Genomic DNA, 17,676 nt, shown 5'->3' with positions numbered 1-17,676 from the left:
GGAGACAGCGTGAACGTGGAACACAGTTAACTGCATAGCACCCAAAGTGCCACGTGGGCCAGGCTCTGCTCCTCTGTGTGACACAAGCCCCCTCTCCCCCGCAGATATCATCCAGACGCACTACCAGCCCTGGGGCTTCCTGAGTGCGGCGCACACCGTGTGCCCCGGCCTCTTTGAGGAGCTACTGCTGCTGCTCCAGCCCCTGGCCCTGCTGCCCTTCAGCCTGGACTTGCTCTTCCAGCACCGGCTGCTGCAAAGCGGGCAGCAGCAGCGGCAGCACAAGGAACTGCTGCGAGTGTCCCAGGACCTGCTGCTGTCTGCGCACTCGACACTGCAGCTGGCCCGGGCCCGGGGCCAGGAGGGCCCGGGAGACATGGACAGAGCAGCGCATGGGGAGCGAGTGAAGGGCGTGGGCGCCCCAGAAGGTGGAGAAGAGGAGGAGGAAGCAGAAGAGGTGGCGGAGATGGCAGAGGGCTCAGGCCATGGCAGGTGGGCCCGAAGCGGTCAGGCTGGCTGGTGGTACCAGCTCATGCAGAGCTCCCAAGTCTACATCGACGGCTCCACTGAGGGTTCTAGGTTCCCTCGTGGTAGCAGCAATAGCAGCAGTGAGAAAAAGAAAGTGGGGGGGTCCGGGGGGCCTCCCCAGGCTCCACCCCCACGCGAGGGAGTAGTGGAAGGGGCTGAGGCCTGCCCTGCCCCCGAAGAGGCCCTTGGTCGAGAGAGGGGCTGGCCCTTCTGGATGGGGAGCCCCCCTGACTCCGTGCTGGCTGAGCTGAGGCGCAGTCGAGAAAGGGAGGCGCCTTCTGCCCCCCCAGCAGAAAACGAAGAAGGGGCCTCGGAGCCTTCACCTGGTGGCATCAAGTGGGGACATCTCTTTGGTTCCCGAAAAGCTCAACGGGAGGCCCGGCCCACAAACAGGTGAGAGTCCACATGTGGTAGGGGCAGAGGGAGCGGGGCGCCTGAGCTGGGCCTGGACAGAGCCAGAGCCCAGCTGCTCTCCCCTAGGCTGCCTTCAGACTGGCTGAGCCTGGACAAGTCCATGTTCCAGCTAGTGGCACAGACCGTGGGTGCCCGCCGGGAGCCAGAGCCCAAGGACAGCGTGCAGGAGCCACACTCTCCAGCCCTGCCCTCTAAGCCCCCATGGTGAGCCCAGGGTCAGGGAGGGGTCGGGGGGGCCGGGATTGGCTTTGGATGGGGTTTCTCTGACCAACATGTGTTGTTTCCCCAGTGAGGTGCAGGCACTGTGCCACCATCTGGCCACAGGCCCTGGACAGCTGAGCTTCCACAAGGGAGATATCCTACGGGTGCTGGGGCCAGCCGGTGGAGACTGGCTGCGCTGCAGCCGTGGCCCTGACACTGGCCTTGTACCTCTGGCCTACGTGACGTTGACCCCAACTCCAAGTCCAACCCCTGGAAACAGCCAAAACTGAGGCCCTGTGCATGCTGGTGGCCTCAGGGACCCTCATAACCCCTGGCTCAGAGCCTGAGAGCCCCCCCCCCCCCAAGCCCTGTGGCTTGGCTACAGAGTAGACTGAGAGCTGGGGGCCACATATCCCTGCGCTGGCACCTGCTCCCCGTGGTCAGTATTAATTACTCCCCTGTAACTGTCCCAGTGACCTCGTTCCAGACCTCCATCCAGGAAAGGAGGGAGGGGACGCAGCGCTGGGCTGCCAGGGTTTCCCCAGCCCGTCTGGGCCAACCCTGCTGTTTATGTAGATAAAGCAGGTCTGCAGGAAGGTGTCCCAGAGGGCCACTGGCAGGGTGCCCGAGGCCAGGTGGTGATGAGGATGGTGAACAGTATTGGGGCCAGATCCCTCAGCCCCCAGCTGTAAATAGGCTGTGCCCAGTGCCTGGCGGTCGGAGAGGGAAGAGGAGCCCAGGCCTCTGTTTATGTATTTATTTATTTATTTATTACACCTATTAATAAAAAAGGTGCTCAGCCTCCAAACCATTCTCTCTTTGTGGTCCCTCCCTCTGAGCCCCCGTCTCTCGTCCTTCCAAAAGGACGGCTGGGGTAGGATGAGAAGGGAAGGGAGACCCTGAGGTCCAGCTCCCTCAGCCAGGAGCTGCTTCCGGACAGTGCTGTAGCCCAGAGCATCATGGGAGAGATGCCCAACTGTGTGACCAAACTGGAACTTAGACCCTGTGTGACCAGAAGAGCCTGTCAGGTGTGGCCAGTGGCACGGAAGAGCCGTCTCCATCTTTCCCAGCTCTCTGACCCTCCGAACTGCGCTCCAAAACCTGGCCCTGACTCCCACTGCCAGCTGCCTCGGTTCCTTTACTGCCTAATGGTAAAGCTAAGCCACGTGATCTGAGGTCCCCCGTATTTTTTTTCCAACCCCCCAAACCACCCCGCCCAGCCCATACACAAATATTCCAGTTCCCAAGGCTTCCCTCTGAGGCTGTGCTCACCCGGCCCGTTGCCCCCATTGTTCCTGGTTCTCAGAGGGCCCTGGGGAGTCGGCCGAGAGGCTTAGGGTCCTTCTGGGCTCTGCCCCTGGAGTACTTCTGCCCAAATTCCTGCAGTGCCTGGTTGGTGAGCACAGGAAAGCTGGAGCCGAAGAGGAAGCGGGCACGGGGCACGTAGCCAGTGAAGCCTGGGGGATGGGGACACTGAGTGGAGACCCCAGGAGCCTGCCCATGGGGGCTCAGTCATCGCCCACCTGCTCTCACCTGACATGAAGAACTTCTGAGGGTCTCTGTCATCCATGGAGTAGGGGGAAGCCTGAGAGACGTTAATAGAAGAAGAGTAGAGTCAGCAATTGCTCCGCTTGAAGTCCCCAGGGCTGTAGAGCTGGCAGTCCAGCCCCAGCCCCGCCCCCACAGCCACACTCTCCAGGGCCATGCTGGGTTGGACACAAGGATGAGGCTCCCCGTCCCAGCCCGGTCCCGCATTCCCCCCCAGCCTTCTTGGTCTTACTTGTTCCACTTCCTGCTCTGGCTCCGGTTCCGTCTCTGGCTCCTGGTCTTTCTCTGTACCTTTTGCTCCCCTGGCCCCCTGTGGCAGCTCTGGGCCCCCTTGCCCCCCGTTCCACCGAGTGAAATCATTCAGAGCCTCGGCCCAGACCCGGCTGCAGTTCTTGGCAAAGATGAACTGCGCCTGGGGTACAAAACCTGGGCAGGCAGGGGCCAGAAAGGTCTGTTAGTATTGGCAACATGTTTTGGGGTGGGGGGCACCTGGTCATACCTGTGCACAAACCTGTGTACCCCGGGACCATGCTGGAGCTGAGCCGTCCGGGCCCACGCCTGGGCGGCAGGCTTCCTGTGGGAACCTCAGGAGATCTTGGAGGCCGAATGGGAGGCAGAAGCGAGCGACGGGCAGGGGGCCAGGCTAGACCAGGAGGGCCTCGCAGCAGCTGACCAGTCACCTGCCCATAGGTCTGGCCCATGCTGAACCGAAGCAGCGGGCAGTGTCCGGTGTACCTGCAGCACACAGCCCCACCTGTCGCCTCTGCAGTTCCCCTGCAGAGGAGGCTGCACTCTAAAGCCCTGATCTGGAACCCACTGTGTGTGAGTGACTTTTAGAAGTTCATGGAAAAATGAAAATGTGAGTTTATTTTGCTGAAAAAAAAAAAAAGCTGCCGTGCATTCTGCACATTTTTCCTGAACTTTCTGAAGCCCCCTCGCAGGAACTGGAGCCGGCATTTCTGAGTTCTCTGCTTGGGCTTTTGACCCTCCCTTGCGCTGTTCCCTTGTTCCCATGGAGAAGATAACAGGAAGCTGGGAGGCAGACCCAGGCAGCACCGGGCCCTTGCTTTTCCTTCCCATCCAACGGCACAACTCCCCCGGCCTTGGGCCTCCCAAACCAACGTATCTGCTGGGCCCCAGGGGCTAGGTGTGCAACCCCTATATCCCCATGGAAGCAAGCGGGAGAGTGCGCTGGGTGGAGCTCTTACCCCGGGATGTAACGAGGATTCTGAGGGTGGAGCCCTGGTATGAAGGTGCCGGTTCCGGCCATAGCCTTGGGAACCCAGGCAGGTCCTTTTGTTGGCCTTGGGCAGGCTCTGGGCGATGTGTCCGATGTGTCCCGTGTCCCGGGCTGTGCGGCCAGAGGGGGGCGGGGCCGGGGAGGAGCAGGGGAGGGGCCAAGGCGGCCCAGTGGAGAGCCAAGACTCGCGGGGTGTCCGTCCCAGGGCAGAGGGGAGCGTGAGGAGTGCACGGTCCAGGGCTGAGGCCCTGGGCGGGAGGCTCCCGCGCCGGGGCTGGTGGGTCTTTCTGAGCAGCCGCTGAGGGCATGCGGACAGTGCGCGCCCTGGGAGTGTCCCTCACAGGGGATGGAGGCTGAGGGGAGGGGACGAGGGAGACAGCAACATCAAGTTCACTCACAGCGAGAGGTGTTTATCGGATACCTCCTGGCACCGGCGTCCTGCATTTCGCGGCGCAGCGCCTTCTGCCACGCACGGTGTGGGGAGCGGGAAAGCTGCGGTCCCCGGGCCTTCGGGCAAGTCTGGGGCCCCTGCCCTCATTTATAAAATGTACACGGATCGCTCTCCCTGTGCCTGTGGTGGGGCCCAAATTCATGTATGCAAATATATGGTGTAACCATGAGGACGGTAGCCAGCATGGCGCCGCAGGGAAGGCATTGGCAGTCACAGGCTGAGGCGCTGGTGGTCCTGAGTGGGTGACTTCTTGGGGCAGGCGACTTAACTTCTGAAACCTAGCTGACCAAGGTACTGTGCGGCTGGAGTTAGCTAGGGTGTGTGAAAGAACCTGCACCTGCACACGGCGACCAAGCCCTAACTCCCGGCCTTCTTGTCTGTCACTCCCAGTTTCTAGCACATGGGCCACAGCAAGTGGTAATAAACCCAGTGGATAGGAGTGTTCTCGTGCGGAAGTTCAGACCTGAGGGTGAAGTTTTAGACAGTGAGACTAGAGAGAGAGTGAGACTTCATTAAGAAAATAATTCAGGGGCCAGCACGGTGGCGTGGCGGGTGAAGCCACCGCCTACAGTGCTGGCATCCCATGTGGGCGCCGGTTCGAGTCCCAGCTGCTCCTCTTCCAGTCCAGCTCTCTGCTGTGGTCTGGGAAAGCAGTGGAGGATGGCCCAAGTCCTTGGGCTCCTGCACCCACGTGGGAGACCTGGAGGAAGCTAGCTTTGGAAATTGGCCATTGGGGCCAACTGGGGAGTAACCAGCAGATGAAAGACCTCTCTCTTTCTCTCTCTGCCTCTCCTCTCTCTGTGTAACTCTTTCAAGTAAATAAATAAACCTTTAAAAAGAAAGAAAAGAATTCATATTCTAAAAAAATGAACAGGCCAGAAAGGATCTCGGAGAGCAGGAGGAACAGGATTAGAACTCAGCCCTGGCGAAGCCCACCTGCCTGAGACAGAACGTCTGCCCCTCCCCGCACCAGCCCGAGTCCTGGCTGTGCCAACCGCACATGGCCCTGGCGTCTCAGGGCGGTTGAGCGGCAGCACTGTGCCCAAGGGATGCATTTCACACTCACGGTTCTGCCAAGGCCAGCCACGCTGTGTGTCACTTCGAGTGAGAGCTTAGGGGACTTGGCTGCAGGGAGGGTGGGCACTGAGGGGCCGCCCGGAAGAGTGTGGCTGTCGCATTAGCAGGTGCCTCTGGGTCCTGCGCCCCGCCCCCATCCCCCTGCTTCCAGAAGCCCAAGGGAGGCTTGGGGAGCGAGCCCCACGATGGGTCTTGGTTCATCTGGGCCCGTCATCGTGGTCTCCTTCCCCTGGCTGGACAGGAGCTGCTGGCACTCCGGACAGTTAGGAGGGAAGTCTGCTGGGAAAAGCTGAGATGATCTCAAGAAGAGATGTGTTGCACGCTGGGGCCAGTGAGAGAGATGCCCAGGAGAAAGGATGTGTGTCTGGCCCTGCGTGGCCTGTGCGAGGCGTGTGGGAAGCTCACCAGCCTGCGTGTGCTGAGGCTGGAGGTAAAGCAGAAAGACCTGGGCCTCAGAGAGCAACATAAGCCCTGGGTGAGCCGGCCCTTTTACGTGACATAGCAAATATCATCATGGTTAAGGTCACTTCAAGTTTTCCTTCACTTAGATGCAAAGGCATCACAACCTAAAACAAACAAACAAAAAAATGACTCAAATTCTAACTTCACCAAATACATGGACCTTGACCAAAGTCATCGAGCTTCAGCTTTCTCATCGGTAAGATGGGAAACCTAATGTCAATACCCCTGAGCAGGAGATAGACAGATGAGACGGCGCACTCTAGCATCCGTCCCAGTCTGCTTATGGTAAGAGCTGACTACATGGGAATCCAAAGTGCTCTGTAGGGATAGGAGAAAGGATAAGAGAGAAAGCAGAGAAATGAGTGTGAAGGTGAAAAACAGAAAGGTTAGAATTTGAAGTTAGGGGCTGGTGCTGTGGCTTAACAGGCTAATCTTCCACCTTGTGGCGCCGGCACACCGGGTTCTAGTCCCAGTTGGGGTGCTGGATTCTATCCCGGTTGCCCCTCTTCCAGGGCAGCTCTCTGCTATGGCCCGGGAAGGCAGTGGAGGATGGCCCAAGTGCTTGGGCCCTGCACCCCATGGGAGACCAGGAGAAGCACCTGGCTCCTGGCTTCGGATCAGCGAGATGTGCTAGCCGCAGCAGCCATTGGAGGGTGAACCAACGGCAAAAAGGAAGACCTTTCTCTCTGTCTCTCTCTCTCACTATCCACTCTGCCTGTCAAAAAGAAAAAAAAAAAAGTTAAAAAAAAAAAAGAATTTGAAGTTATGGTGTAGTTTAGCACACAGGAACTAGGGTAAATTCAGCGGCTGTTAGGGGTGGCCGGCGCCGCGGCTCACTAGGCTAATCCTCCGCCTGCGGCGCCGGCACACTGGGTTCTAGTCCCGGTCAGGGCGCCGGATCCTGTCCCGGTTGCCCCTCTTCCAGTCCAGCTCTCTGCTATGGCCCGGGAAGGCAGTGGAGGATGGCCCAAGTGCTTGAGCCCTGAACCCCATGGGAGACCAGGAGAAGCACCTGGCTCCTGGCTTCGGATTGGCACAGCACCTTTCTCTCTCTCTCTAACTCTGCTTGTCAAAAAAAAGAAAAAAAAGAAATCAGGAGTGAGTTAGATACAGGCGAGGAAGCAGATTTGTCTCAGACTCACGTTTTGTGATGCAGCAGCCCGCACCGGTGGTGGAGCGGCCTGTCAGTTCTCATCCGTCTGAAGGACAGTTCTGGGGGCGGGCGCCTAGCCTGGCAGTGAAGATGCCAGCTAAGACACCCATGTCCCGCATTCGACTACCTGGCTCTTGCGTGCCTGGCTCTCACGCCCGACGCCAGCTTTCTGTGAATGCAGACCCTGGGAGGCAACAGTGTTGGCTCAAGGAACTGGGCTCCTGCCACCCACCTGGGAGACCTGGGTTGAGTTCCCGACTTCAGGCTTTGACACACCCAACCCTACCCCTGGCTGCTGTGGTCGTCTGGGGAGTGAACCAGCAGATGGGAGCTGGCTCCCTGTCTCTGCCTCCAAAAACCAAAGTAGTTCCGAATTCCTGGAGAGTGCGCTAACCTGGGCAAAGGGTGGACGTGCTAGGTGAGGGAGCCGCACCTGCTCGGTGCTTCTGTGCCTTTGTCCAGGGGACACTCATGATACGCCAACAACTTGCTCCCAGAGGAGACGCCATACCCAGTGGCCAGGGTTGGATGTGACCGTGAAGAGAAAATGTTTAACTGTAGATTACACCATCTACAAGACGAAGGTCCAGCCAGGAAAGCCATAACAGTGCCCGCCCACTCCACCGCCTGCTGGGTCTCTAGGATGGCAGTCTACAACTGTATTACTCTGCCTTTGTCCTACCAGCAATGGCTGCTGAATTCATACAGATTCCAGTCCAGTCACTGGATGGTAAGTCAATCCTGGGCAAGCATAAATCCCCTCTATCAGAAAGAGAAGTTTGAAGAAATGAAAAATCGGGCAGGGCATTTGGCTTACTGGCCGGGGCGCCTGCGTCCCGTATCTGAGTGCCTGTGGTCAAGCCCGAGCTTCACCCCAGACTCTGGCATCCTGCTAACGTGTCTCCTGGGAGGCAGTAAGTGATGGCTTTTTGTTTTTTAAGATTTAGTTATTTATTTGAAAGTCAGAGTTATAGAGAGAGAGGACAGAGAGCTTCCATCCGCTGGTTCATTGCCCAAAAAGCCTCGACGCCTGGAGCTGTTCCAGGAGCCAGAAGCTTCCTCTGTGTGTCCCACAGGGGTTGCAGAGGCCCAAGACTTTGGGCCATTCTCTGCTGCTCCCCCAGGTGCACTAGCAGGGAGCTGGATCAGAAGCAGAGCAGCCGGGACTCAAACTGGCACCTACATGGGATGCTGGCACTGCAGACAGCAACTTAACACACCACAGCACCAACCCCAGGTGATGGCTTAAGTAACTGGGTTCCTGCCACCCACACGGGAGGCCTGGACTGAGTGGTTTCCAGCTTCAGTGCAGCCCAGCCCTGGCTGAGGGTAAACCAGTAGATGGAAGCTTTCCCTCTCCCCCCTCTCAAATAAATAAAGCTTTTCTAATAGAAAGAAAAAAATCTTGAGACTTTTGAAAACACTTCTCAGGATACCACCAAAATTGAAACAAGAAGTGAAAAGAATAAACCACAAAAGATTACATATACCATAAAACCTTATTTGTTTTAAAATATATAGAGAGATGATAACAACTACATAAAAAGGAAATCAAGGGATTGATAAACATGGTGTGAGACAAAATGGATGGGAAGGAAAAACTATCGATCAGATACGCATTAGTGTCAGCGTCGCGGTTTTCCTTTGCATGGTGTTTTATAAGTGCTTATTATTAGACATTATAATAAAGAAATAAAACATTCACCAGTGACGAGGCAGTGTTAATCCAAAGATTAATCTATGCATTTGAGGTCTGAAGAGCTGGAAATTACTAGAAATAGTGGTATCTGGCTAAATCAAAGAACTAGCACAGTCTCTACTACAGCCTGTGAACACGTATAGCGTTCTCCAAATTCGCCAGGCTCAGCATCCATTTATTCAGCCTGTTAACTTCCTAGACATCTCTGCTGGGCAGTACAGAGACGAATAGATGAGGGACAGGCATTTGGCCTAGTGGGTAAGACGCGTGCATCCCGCACCGGAGGGGCCCACTTCCAGCTCCTGACCCCGGCATTCCTGCTTTGTGGCTCAAGTGATTAGGTTCCTGCCACCCATGTGGGAGACCTAGACAGAGTTTCCAGCTCCGATCTTTGCTGCCTGCCTCCACTGCCGTTGTGGTCACTTGGGAAGTGAACCAGAGGATGGAAACTCTGCCATGGGTCTGTGTCTCTCTGCCTCTCAGTTGTAAACAGGGGGATGAATAGAAAAGACATGACACCTGAACTCGATGATTTTACCAATTTAAAGAAAAGAGAGGTACAAAGACAAAATAAAATAAATGCCATGATGCAGTTTAAACAACTGACCCCATAATAGCAGAGATGAATGACATTTTTCTCACAAACACAGTAAACCTGTAAATTAAAATTAGATTAAATAGGGCCCAGCGCTGTGGCTTAGCAGGTTAAACTGATGACCGCAGTGCCAGCATCCCATATGGGCACGAGTTTGAGTCCTGGCTGCTCCGCTTCTGATCCAGCTCCCTGCTGATGCACCTGGGGAAGCAGCGGAAGTCTCTTCTCCCTCATAATTTTGGTGTGCGGGTGCTTCTGCACCATTTCTTTTTTCTTTATTAAGATCTTTTTTTAAAAGATTTTATTTATTTGGGGGCCGGCGCTGTGGTGCAGCGGGTGAAGCCACCGCTTGCAGTGCCAGCATCCCATCTGTGCACCAGGTCTAGTCCTGGCTGTTCCTCTTTTGATCCAGCTCTCTGCTATGGTCTGGGAAAGCAGTAGAGGATGGCCCAAGTCCTTGGGCCCCTGCACCCACGTGGGAGACCCCGAAAAATCTCCTGGCTCCTGGCTTCAGATCAGCCCAGCTCTCGCCATTGCAGCCATTTGGGGAGTGAACCAAGGATGGAAGACCTTTCTCTCTGTCTCTCCCTCTCACTGTCTATAACTCTACCTCTCAAATAAATAAATAAAATCTTTTTCAAATAATTTATTTATTTGAAAGAGTTATATAGAGAGAGCTCTTCCATCTGCTGGCCCACTTCCCAGGTGGCTCCAACAGCCAGGGTTGGGCCGAAGCCAGGAGCCAGGAGCTTCTTCCAGGTCTCCCAAGTTGGGGCCCAAGCATTTGGGCCATCTTCCACTGCTTTTCCCAAGCCATTAGCAAGGAGCTGAATGGGGGAGTAGAGCAGCTGAGACAGGAACCAGCACCCATAAGGGATGCTGGCATCACAGGCAGCACCTTCGCCCTCTGTTGCCACAGCACTGGCCCCTCCTCACAAAATTTCGACAACAGTGACTTCTTAATTAGAATGTGTCTAAGAATGAAGGGCAAAATAGCCTTGCGTGACTTTTCAAATATCCATTCCCAGCCTTTTACAGGCTATTCTGGGCAGAGGGCCCAGATATCTGTATTTTTAAGTCTTTTTAATTTGAAAGAAAAAAACTATAGAAAAGTTGCAAGAAAAATGAATCTACCGAGATTAGCTATTGTGGACCATTGGCAGCTCTGAAGTGTAGTCTTTCCCGTGCCCAAGAAGGAAGTGTAAAGGCCCCAGTGAGCCCCGCTTCTTACACCATGCCATGCCCCCCCCCCTTTTTTTTTTGACAGGCAGAGTGGACAGTAGAGGGAGACAGAGAGAAAGGTCTTCCTTTTTGCCGTTGGTTCACCCTCCAATGGCCGCCGCGGTTGGTGCGCTGCGGCCGGCGCACCGCGCTGATCCGATGGCAGGAGCCAGGTGCTTCTCCTGGTCTCCCATGGGGTGCAGGGCCCAAGCACTTGGGCCATCCTCCACTGCCCCCGCTGGCCACAGCAGAGAGGTGGCCTGGAAGAGGGGCAACCGGGACAGGATCGGTGCCCCGACCGGGACTAGAACCTGGTGTGCCGGCGCCGCAAGGCGGAGGATTAGCCTAGCGAGCCGCGGCGCCGGCTATATAAATCTTTAAAAAAAAATCATACCTCAGGGCTGGAGCTGTGGCTTAGCATCACCTGCTGGCATCTCATATGGCTACTGGTTCAAGTCCTGGCTACTTCCATTTCCAATCTAGCTCTCTGCTATGGCCAGGGAAAGCAGTAGAAGATGGCCCAAGTCCTTGGGCCCCTGCACCCATGTGGGAGACCCAGAAGAAGCTCCTGGCTCCTGGCTTCAGATTGGCCCAGCTCCCGCTGTTGTGGACATCTGGGAGTGAACCAGTGATGAAAAACCTCTCTCTCTCCCTCTCTCTCTCTTTCTCTCTCTGCCTCTTTGTAACTTTGCCTTTCAAATAAATAAATAAATCTTTTTTTAAAAGAGAAAGGAAGAAAGAAAAGAAAGAAAGAAACCATTTCCTCCATTAAACTGGCATGCTCAAAAATCTGCCCTTAGTTGTAAGGTGAATTAGTAATTAACCTGTTCCCATCTGATTCCTCAGGAAACTACTAGAAAATAAAATCACCTATTTCGAAATTAGTTCCAATCACAAGAGGCTGCAAGGGGTGGGGATCGAGGGAGTTTGGATAACGCGAACCAAACCAGAGCTGCACAGAGGAAGAGGTTCCTAGGGTTACACAGCATAGGGGCAGCCTGATTCACAGCAACCTAGTGCACACTGGGTGAACAGAAAGAGAAGCTCCAAACCTCCGAGCATAAAGTAATATCTGAAAAGGGGAAATGTCGATTAGTCTATTTTGATTGGTACACATGTCATCTGCAGCCCGTAAGTATGTACAATTATTAATAAAAATTTAACCTGGTAGCGACTGGGAAATTCATAAAGTTGATCTTCAAATCTGCCTCGCACGTGATTTCGCAGATGGAACGCACCCCACCTAAGGAGCCTGAGATAGAATCAAGAGAAGACTCCAGTCGAAAGCAATCCCACAGCCTGGGGGAAAGAAGCAAACCAGAAAATCTTTCCTGCAGGAACCTAGCTTCAGTGCAAGGCAAAAACAACAACAATAAATAAATAAACCACAGATAAACTTCCAAGCCATTCGAGCTTATGCGCAAAAGAGAAAAATCACGAGTCAAGTGGAGCAGCAGTTAGGACAGCACTGGGATGCCAAGAGCCCGCATCCGAGCCGCGCTTCAAGTCCAGCTTCCTGCTGGCGCCCCACCCCGGAGGCCTCAGATGATGGCTCAAGTACTGGGTTCCCTGCCACCCAGAATGCATCTCTGGCTTTTAGCTTTGGCCTGGCCCAGCCTCAGCTGTTCTGGCATTGGGGAGTGAACCAGCAGATGGGAGATATCTCTCTCTGTCTCTCTCTCTCTCTCTGCTTTTCAAATAAATAAATAAATATTTCTCAAATTATAGAACATACAAGGAAACAAGCTACCATGAGCAAAACCAACAAAAATCAAATTAGACCACAATGACTTAAGATCATAACTATCAGGCAATATAAAATATATTTTAAGAATATGTTTAAGGAAAAAAAGAAATTAAAAAATGTGTATTTAAGAATAACAACATGAACCAAAAATATATTTAAGAGTAGCATGTTTTAATAATTAAAATGAAGGTTTAAATATGTTATTAGAGGTGGATGTTTGGCCTAGTGGGTAAGACACAGTGCTTGAGCTGAGTTCTGGCTCTGTCCAGATCCAGCTGCCTGCTGTTCACGCCTGGGGGGCAGCAGGTGCCCCCTCCCAAGTGCTGGTGTCCCTGCCTCCCACTGGGAGAGCGTGATTGAGTCCTAACTCCGGGCTCTGGCCTGGCCCAGCCCTGGCTGTGGCAAGCATTTGAGACGTGAACCAGCCAATCAGAGATCGATCTCTCTCTCTCTCTCTCTCTCTCTCTCTCCTCTCCTTCCCTCCCTCCCTCCTTCCCTCTCTGCCCTGCTGCCTTTCAAATAAATAAAACGAATTTGCAAATAACAAAACATCTTCTCCTCCCACAGTTACAGACAGAGCCCACGTGACTTGCTTTGATCACTGGACTGTTAGCGGGCACAACGTGACCCAAGGACAGGAAAGCAGCTGCCCTTCTCTCGCCTTGAGAAGCACACGCGCAGGCTGTGCAGCTGGCCCAGGAGGAGGACGAGAGACCGGCGAGGCAGCGCGAACCCTCAGCCAGCTCCACTCTAGGATGCTCAGCCTGCAGACTGATGAGAACAGAGAGCTGCCGTTTCATCCGCGAGTGTCAAGTGGAGCTAATTACATAGGGCTTTTGCAGTATTAGCTAATTGGCAGAGATAGCTCCCCAAAACACCTACAGTAAACGCGCCATTTAATGATGAAATAGTGAAACAATCATTTTAAAGAGCAGGAACATGGAACTGGGACCACGGCACAGCAAGTTCGGCCATCACTTGTGACGTTGGCATCCCTTATCGGATTGCCAGTTCAAGTCCCGGCTGCTCCACTGCTGATCTTGCTCCCTGCTAATGCACCTGAGAAGGCACTGGATGGTGGCCCAAGGGCCTGAGCCCCTGCCATCCACACAGGAGGCCAGGATGGAGTTCCTGGCTCCTGGCTTCAGCCTAGCCCAGATCTGGGCCATTTGGGGAGTGAACCAAGTAGACAATCTCCATCTCTCTCTCTCTCTCTCTCTGTCACTCTTTCAAATAAATAAATCTTAAAAAGTAAATAAATAAAGATCAGGATCAAGATAAAAATGTCTACAGCCACTACTTCCTTCTGTGCTATATTGACAGTCTTAGGCAAGGAAATAGAAATAAAAAATTTCAAAAATACAGCATACATGGCTTGCTGGTAGGCTGGATGTGGGGTAGAGAGAAAGAGAGGAATTAAAAGTAACTGAATTCTCTTGCCTGAGCATCTAACACATTGGATTTATTGAGATGGGGAAGACTTAGAGAAAAGCTGGGGAAGAGAGGCAGGAATCAAGAATTCTCTTTTTGTTCTCATCAATTTTGAAAACCCAATTAGATATCCAAATGAGGATGACGAATGAGCAATTAAATATAGGAGTTTAGAGCTCAGAGGAGAAGTTGGGACAAGAGAGAGAAAATGTGAGTAGTCAGCATATGGACAGAATTTAAAGCTGCAGAGTTAACGAAGTGACCTACAATGTCTGTGGAAGGGAAGGGAGAAGGAGGGGAGTGGAGGGGAGGGGAGGGGCCCAGTGATGGAGCCCTGAGCACTCCACTATTTAGAGACCAGGAAAATGAAGACGAATCTGCAAAGATATCCAGCACAACAGGTTAAGCCACAGCTTGGGACACTTGCATCGATATCTGTGCTCCCAGAACACCTACAGTAAACATGACACTTAATAAAGAGATTAATGAGAGGGGCCAGCACCCATTTAGGGAGTGAACCAGCAGATGGAACATCTCTCTCCACGTCTCTCCTCTCTTTCTGTAACTCAGCCCTTCAAATAAATAAATCTTTTAATAAAAGTTTTTATCCTTTAGAGGTAATGTATCAAAATATTTAGTGATGAAACAGAATAATGTCAAAAATATGCACCAAATTATTGGGTGGGAGGAGAGAGCACAGGTCTAGATGAAACTAGACTGGCCATGAATTATTCACTGGCAAACCACAGTCACGCAATATACATGTAAGCAGGTTCCTCACCTGCCTACACGTATGACAGCAGGTGCTGCTTCTGTCTCTCCATTCAACCTTCGTGATGGCACCCAGCCTCGGGCTTTCCTTTCCCGTCACCTTTGCCTGCGACAGTCATCTACCTTCCACCCACCAGAACTCACCATGAACCATTCCTCCCTTGAACTTGTCTCTACTGATGTCACCCAGCATCTAAGCCAAAGTCTCAAAAATTATCCTGGTTGGGGCTGGTGTTGTGGCATAATGAGTTAAGCTGCTCCCTGCGTCGCTGGCATCCCATATGGGTGCTGGTTCAAGTCTCCGCTGCTCTATTTTTTTTTTTTTTTTTGACAGGCAGAGTGGACAGTGACAGAGACAGAGAGAAAGGTGTTCCTTTACCGTTGGTTCATCCTCCAATGGCCGGTGCACTGCGCTGATCTGAAGGCAGGAGCCAGGTGCTTCTCCTGGTCTCCCATGCAGGTGCAGGGCCCAAGCACTTGGGCCATCCTCCACTGCACTCCCGGGCCATAGCAGAGAGCTGGCCTGGAAGAGGGGCAACAGGGACAGAATCTGGCGCCCTGACTGGGACTAGCACCCGGTGTGCTGGCACCACAGGCAGAGCATTAGCCTAGTGAGCCATGACGCCAGCCTGCTCTACTTCTGATTCAGCTCTCTGTTAATGCTTCTGGCAAAGGCCCAAGTCCCTGGCCCCTGCACCCACATGGGAGACCCAGATAAAACTCTTTACAGCCATTTGGGAAGTGAACAATGGATGGAAGAGCAATCTCTCTCTCATTCCCTCTCTCTCTCTCTCTCTCTCTCTGCCTTTCAAATAAACAAAACACATATATAAAAAATAAAATAGGGGGTCGGTTCTGTGGTGTGGTAGACTGAGCCTCTGCCTGCAGTGCCGGCATCCCATATGGATGCTGGTTCGAGTCCCTGCTGCTCCACTTCCCATCCAGCTCTCTGCTATGGCCTGGGAAAGCAGTGGAGGATGGCCCAAGTCCTTGGGCCCCTACACCCATGTGGGAGACCTGGAACAAACTTCCGGCTCCTGGCTACAGATCAGTCCAGCCCCAGACGCTGCAGCCATTTTGGGAGTGAACCAGAGGATGGAAGACTTCTCTCTCTCTCCCTCTCACTACCTATAACTCTACCTCTCAAATAAATAAAATCTTTTAAAAAATAAAAATAAATTGCCCGGGGTGTTGAGCTTGTCCTCCCTAAGGCTGACTGACTCTGGACAACAGCAATCATCAGGATTTCCCATTTTACCTCCCATAGTAGTTGCATGTCTCCTCCTTCCCCTGTTTATCAACCCACTCCTTGTCCAGCCCTTCACCTCCGGTCACAGCCTCCTTCCTGCTGAGGATCCACACACAGTCACACAACCACCCAGTGATCTTTCTGGAACCGGCACCTGGGGGGCCAGCGGTGTGGCCCAGTGAGTGAGTGGCACCCCATATCAGGGTGCCAGTTCCAGTCCTGGCTACTCTGCTTCTGATATAGCCTCCTGCTAGTGGTCCTGGAAAGGAGAACTTGGGCTCCTGCCACCCAGGGAGACCTGCATGGAGTTCCCGGCTCCTGGCTTCTGCCTGGCCCACCCTTGACTCTTGTGGCCATTGGGGGAATGAACCAGGGGATGAAAGACCTCTGATGTCTCTCCCTCTGTCTCTCTCTGTCCCTCTGCCTTTCAGATAAATAAAATAAGCAAATAATCTTTAAAAAATAAGTAAAATGCAACAGGCATCCAGCTCTTTGAGTTACTGTCACCAACTACAGCCATGCTGAAACTCGGGCAAAGGTGGATCACGTTACTCCCAAGGACTATTTAAGACGAGAGATTAATTCAGAGCAAAGGAAAAATGCCGGTGTCAACGCTAATTCGCTGTGCCAGGCTGAAACCCGGGTAGACACCTTCCCGTGTAGGGTGCACGGAGCAGCCTCTGGCCACCCGCGAGCCCGGCGCACGTTTACCACTGAGGACCGCCTTGATCCTCGTTAGCCCTGGACAACAGTACTTCTCGGCCCCGAGTCTCCTAAATGTGTGACAGGGCTCCGCTAGAAAGCCGCCACTCCCGCGACGCGGACTCTGCTTCTATCCGCTTTCTGTTCAGCTGACCACAGAAATAGATAACATTCTTGACAGCTCAGCCTCGCCCGCTCGCGCCGTCTCCGGCCCGGCTCAGCCTCCACTCCTGCAGCACCTCCATCCCGCCGCTAGGTGGCAGGCGGCCCGCCGACGCCCGAGTCCGCTCTCTGCAGAGCCGACCGCCCCGACCCAGCGACACCACCCAACCCCGGAGCTGATTGGCTATTTGCCGATGACCCGGGGGCGGAGCTAGCGGCAGAACCGGAAGCGCTGGGCACGGCGAGCGCCCGGTGTCCCGAGACTGGGCGTGCGCACTCAGACCGGCTGCAGCGCCGCCTCCGGCCTGAGGGGGGCAGACCGGGCTCCTGCGTGACAGAGAGCGGAACCTGCGGGAGGGGGTCACACGGCTCGGGGCCGGGCCACACGGAGGGGCGGAGCCACCTTGAGGGGCGGGGTCACAATGACTTGGGGAGTCACTCTGAGAGGTGAGGGTCTCAGAGCACACCGAGGAGGGCGTGCGGCGCCGAGGGGTTCCACACGCCGATGGTGTCGCGCGGGGGAAAGGTCCCCCCGGAGGGGACGGGGTCTCGCCGGGGGCGCGTTCTTTGAGGGGGCGGGACCCTGCGGAGGGGTGGGCTTCCGCGGAAGGCGGCGCTGTCCCCTCAGGTGGCGGCTCCTCTCAGAGAGGGTCATTAGCACAAAGAAATAAGAGGGCGGTCCCCGCTGGGTGGCCCCGGGGCGGAGACCCGCATCCGAACTTTGGGGGCCGGGGCCGAGCCAGGCATGGGCGGGCGCCCCCCAGTCTCGGGGCGCCCCGGCCGCCCGTGAAGACAGAAGGTGGCGGGAGGTCCGGAGCTCGGGGCGGGTGGCGGGGCGAAGGGACCGCGGGCCGGGAAGGCGGGTCGCCGGCCGGGTCTGCGCGGCTGCCTCGGCGGGTCCACGGAGCCCCGGAATCCGGCCCGCCGCGGACGGAGACCCGGGAGAGAGGAGGAAGGGCGCACAGGGCAGCCAGGAGGCACTGGGGCTCCGCGAGCGCACAGGCGGCCCTTCCGTTATTCGCGCCCAC

General features: G+C 54.6%; 2 protein-coding genes across 5 annotated transcripts in view; one reads left to right on the top strand and one right to left on the bottom strand.

Annotated features, from left to right (window-relative positions):
• Positions 1-14,045, top strand: part of RUSC2 (RUN and SH3 domain containing 2) — a 72,410-nt gene extending 58,365 nt beyond the window's left edge. For 3 of the 4 annotated variants that reach the window (XM_062208000.1, XM_062207997.1, XM_062207998.1), the window contains 3 exons: positions 105-918; positions 1,006-1,143; positions 1,229-1,966. In XM_062208000.1, coding sequence (XP_062063984.1) covers positions 105-918; positions 1,006-1,143; positions 1,229-1,430 — 1,154 coding nt within the window. In that variant the 3' untranslated portion in view covers positions 1,431-1,966. Of the gene's footprint in view, positions 1-104; positions 919-1,005; positions 1,144-1,228; positions 1,967-12,900 lie in introns of those variants that run through there. The other variant, XM_062207999.1, reaches the window with a different exon arrangement.
• Positions 1,901-4,016, bottom strand: CIMIP2B (ciliary microtubule inner protein 2B). The gene is made up of 6 exons (XM_062208004.1): positions 3,897-4,016; positions 3,200-3,423; positions 2,896-3,114; positions 2,674-2,732; positions 2,452-2,529; positions 1,901-2,195 (listed from the first exon to the last, which is right to left on the bottom strand). Exons 1-6 carry the CDS (start codon positions 3,956-3,958, stop codon positions 1,905-1,907), a joined length of 933 nt encoding a protein of 310 aa, XP_062063988.1. The 5' UTR covers positions 3,959-4,016; the 3' UTR covers positions 1,901-1,904.
• Positions 14,046-17,676: the final 3,631 nt, after the last annotated feature.

This window comes from Lepus europaeus, chromosome 12 (genome assembly GCF_033115175.1).
Source record: "Lepus europaeus isolate LE1 chromosome 12, mLepTim1.pri, whole genome shotgun sequence".
NCBI classification, from domain to species: Eukaryota; Metazoa; Chordata; class Mammalia; order Lagomorpha; family Leporidae; genus Lepus; species Lepus europaeus.
Note: the sequence above shows the minus strand (reverse complement) of the source record. Positions and strands in the feature narration are given on the sequence as shown.

Coding starts and splice junctions, on each gene's coding strand:
- CIMIP2B (XM_062208004.1), bottom strand. CDS start 3,958: ATGGCCGGAACCGGCACCTTCATACCAGGGCTCCACCCTCAGAATCCT. Junction 3,424..3,896: donor AATCCTCGTTACATCCCGGG/GTAAGAGCTCCA, acceptor TGTGTGCTGCAG/GTACACCGGACACTGCCCGC. Junction 2,196..2,451: donor CTCTCGGCCGACTCCCCAGG/GCCCTCTGAGAA, acceptor GGAAAGATGGAG/ACGGCTCTTCCGTGCCACTG.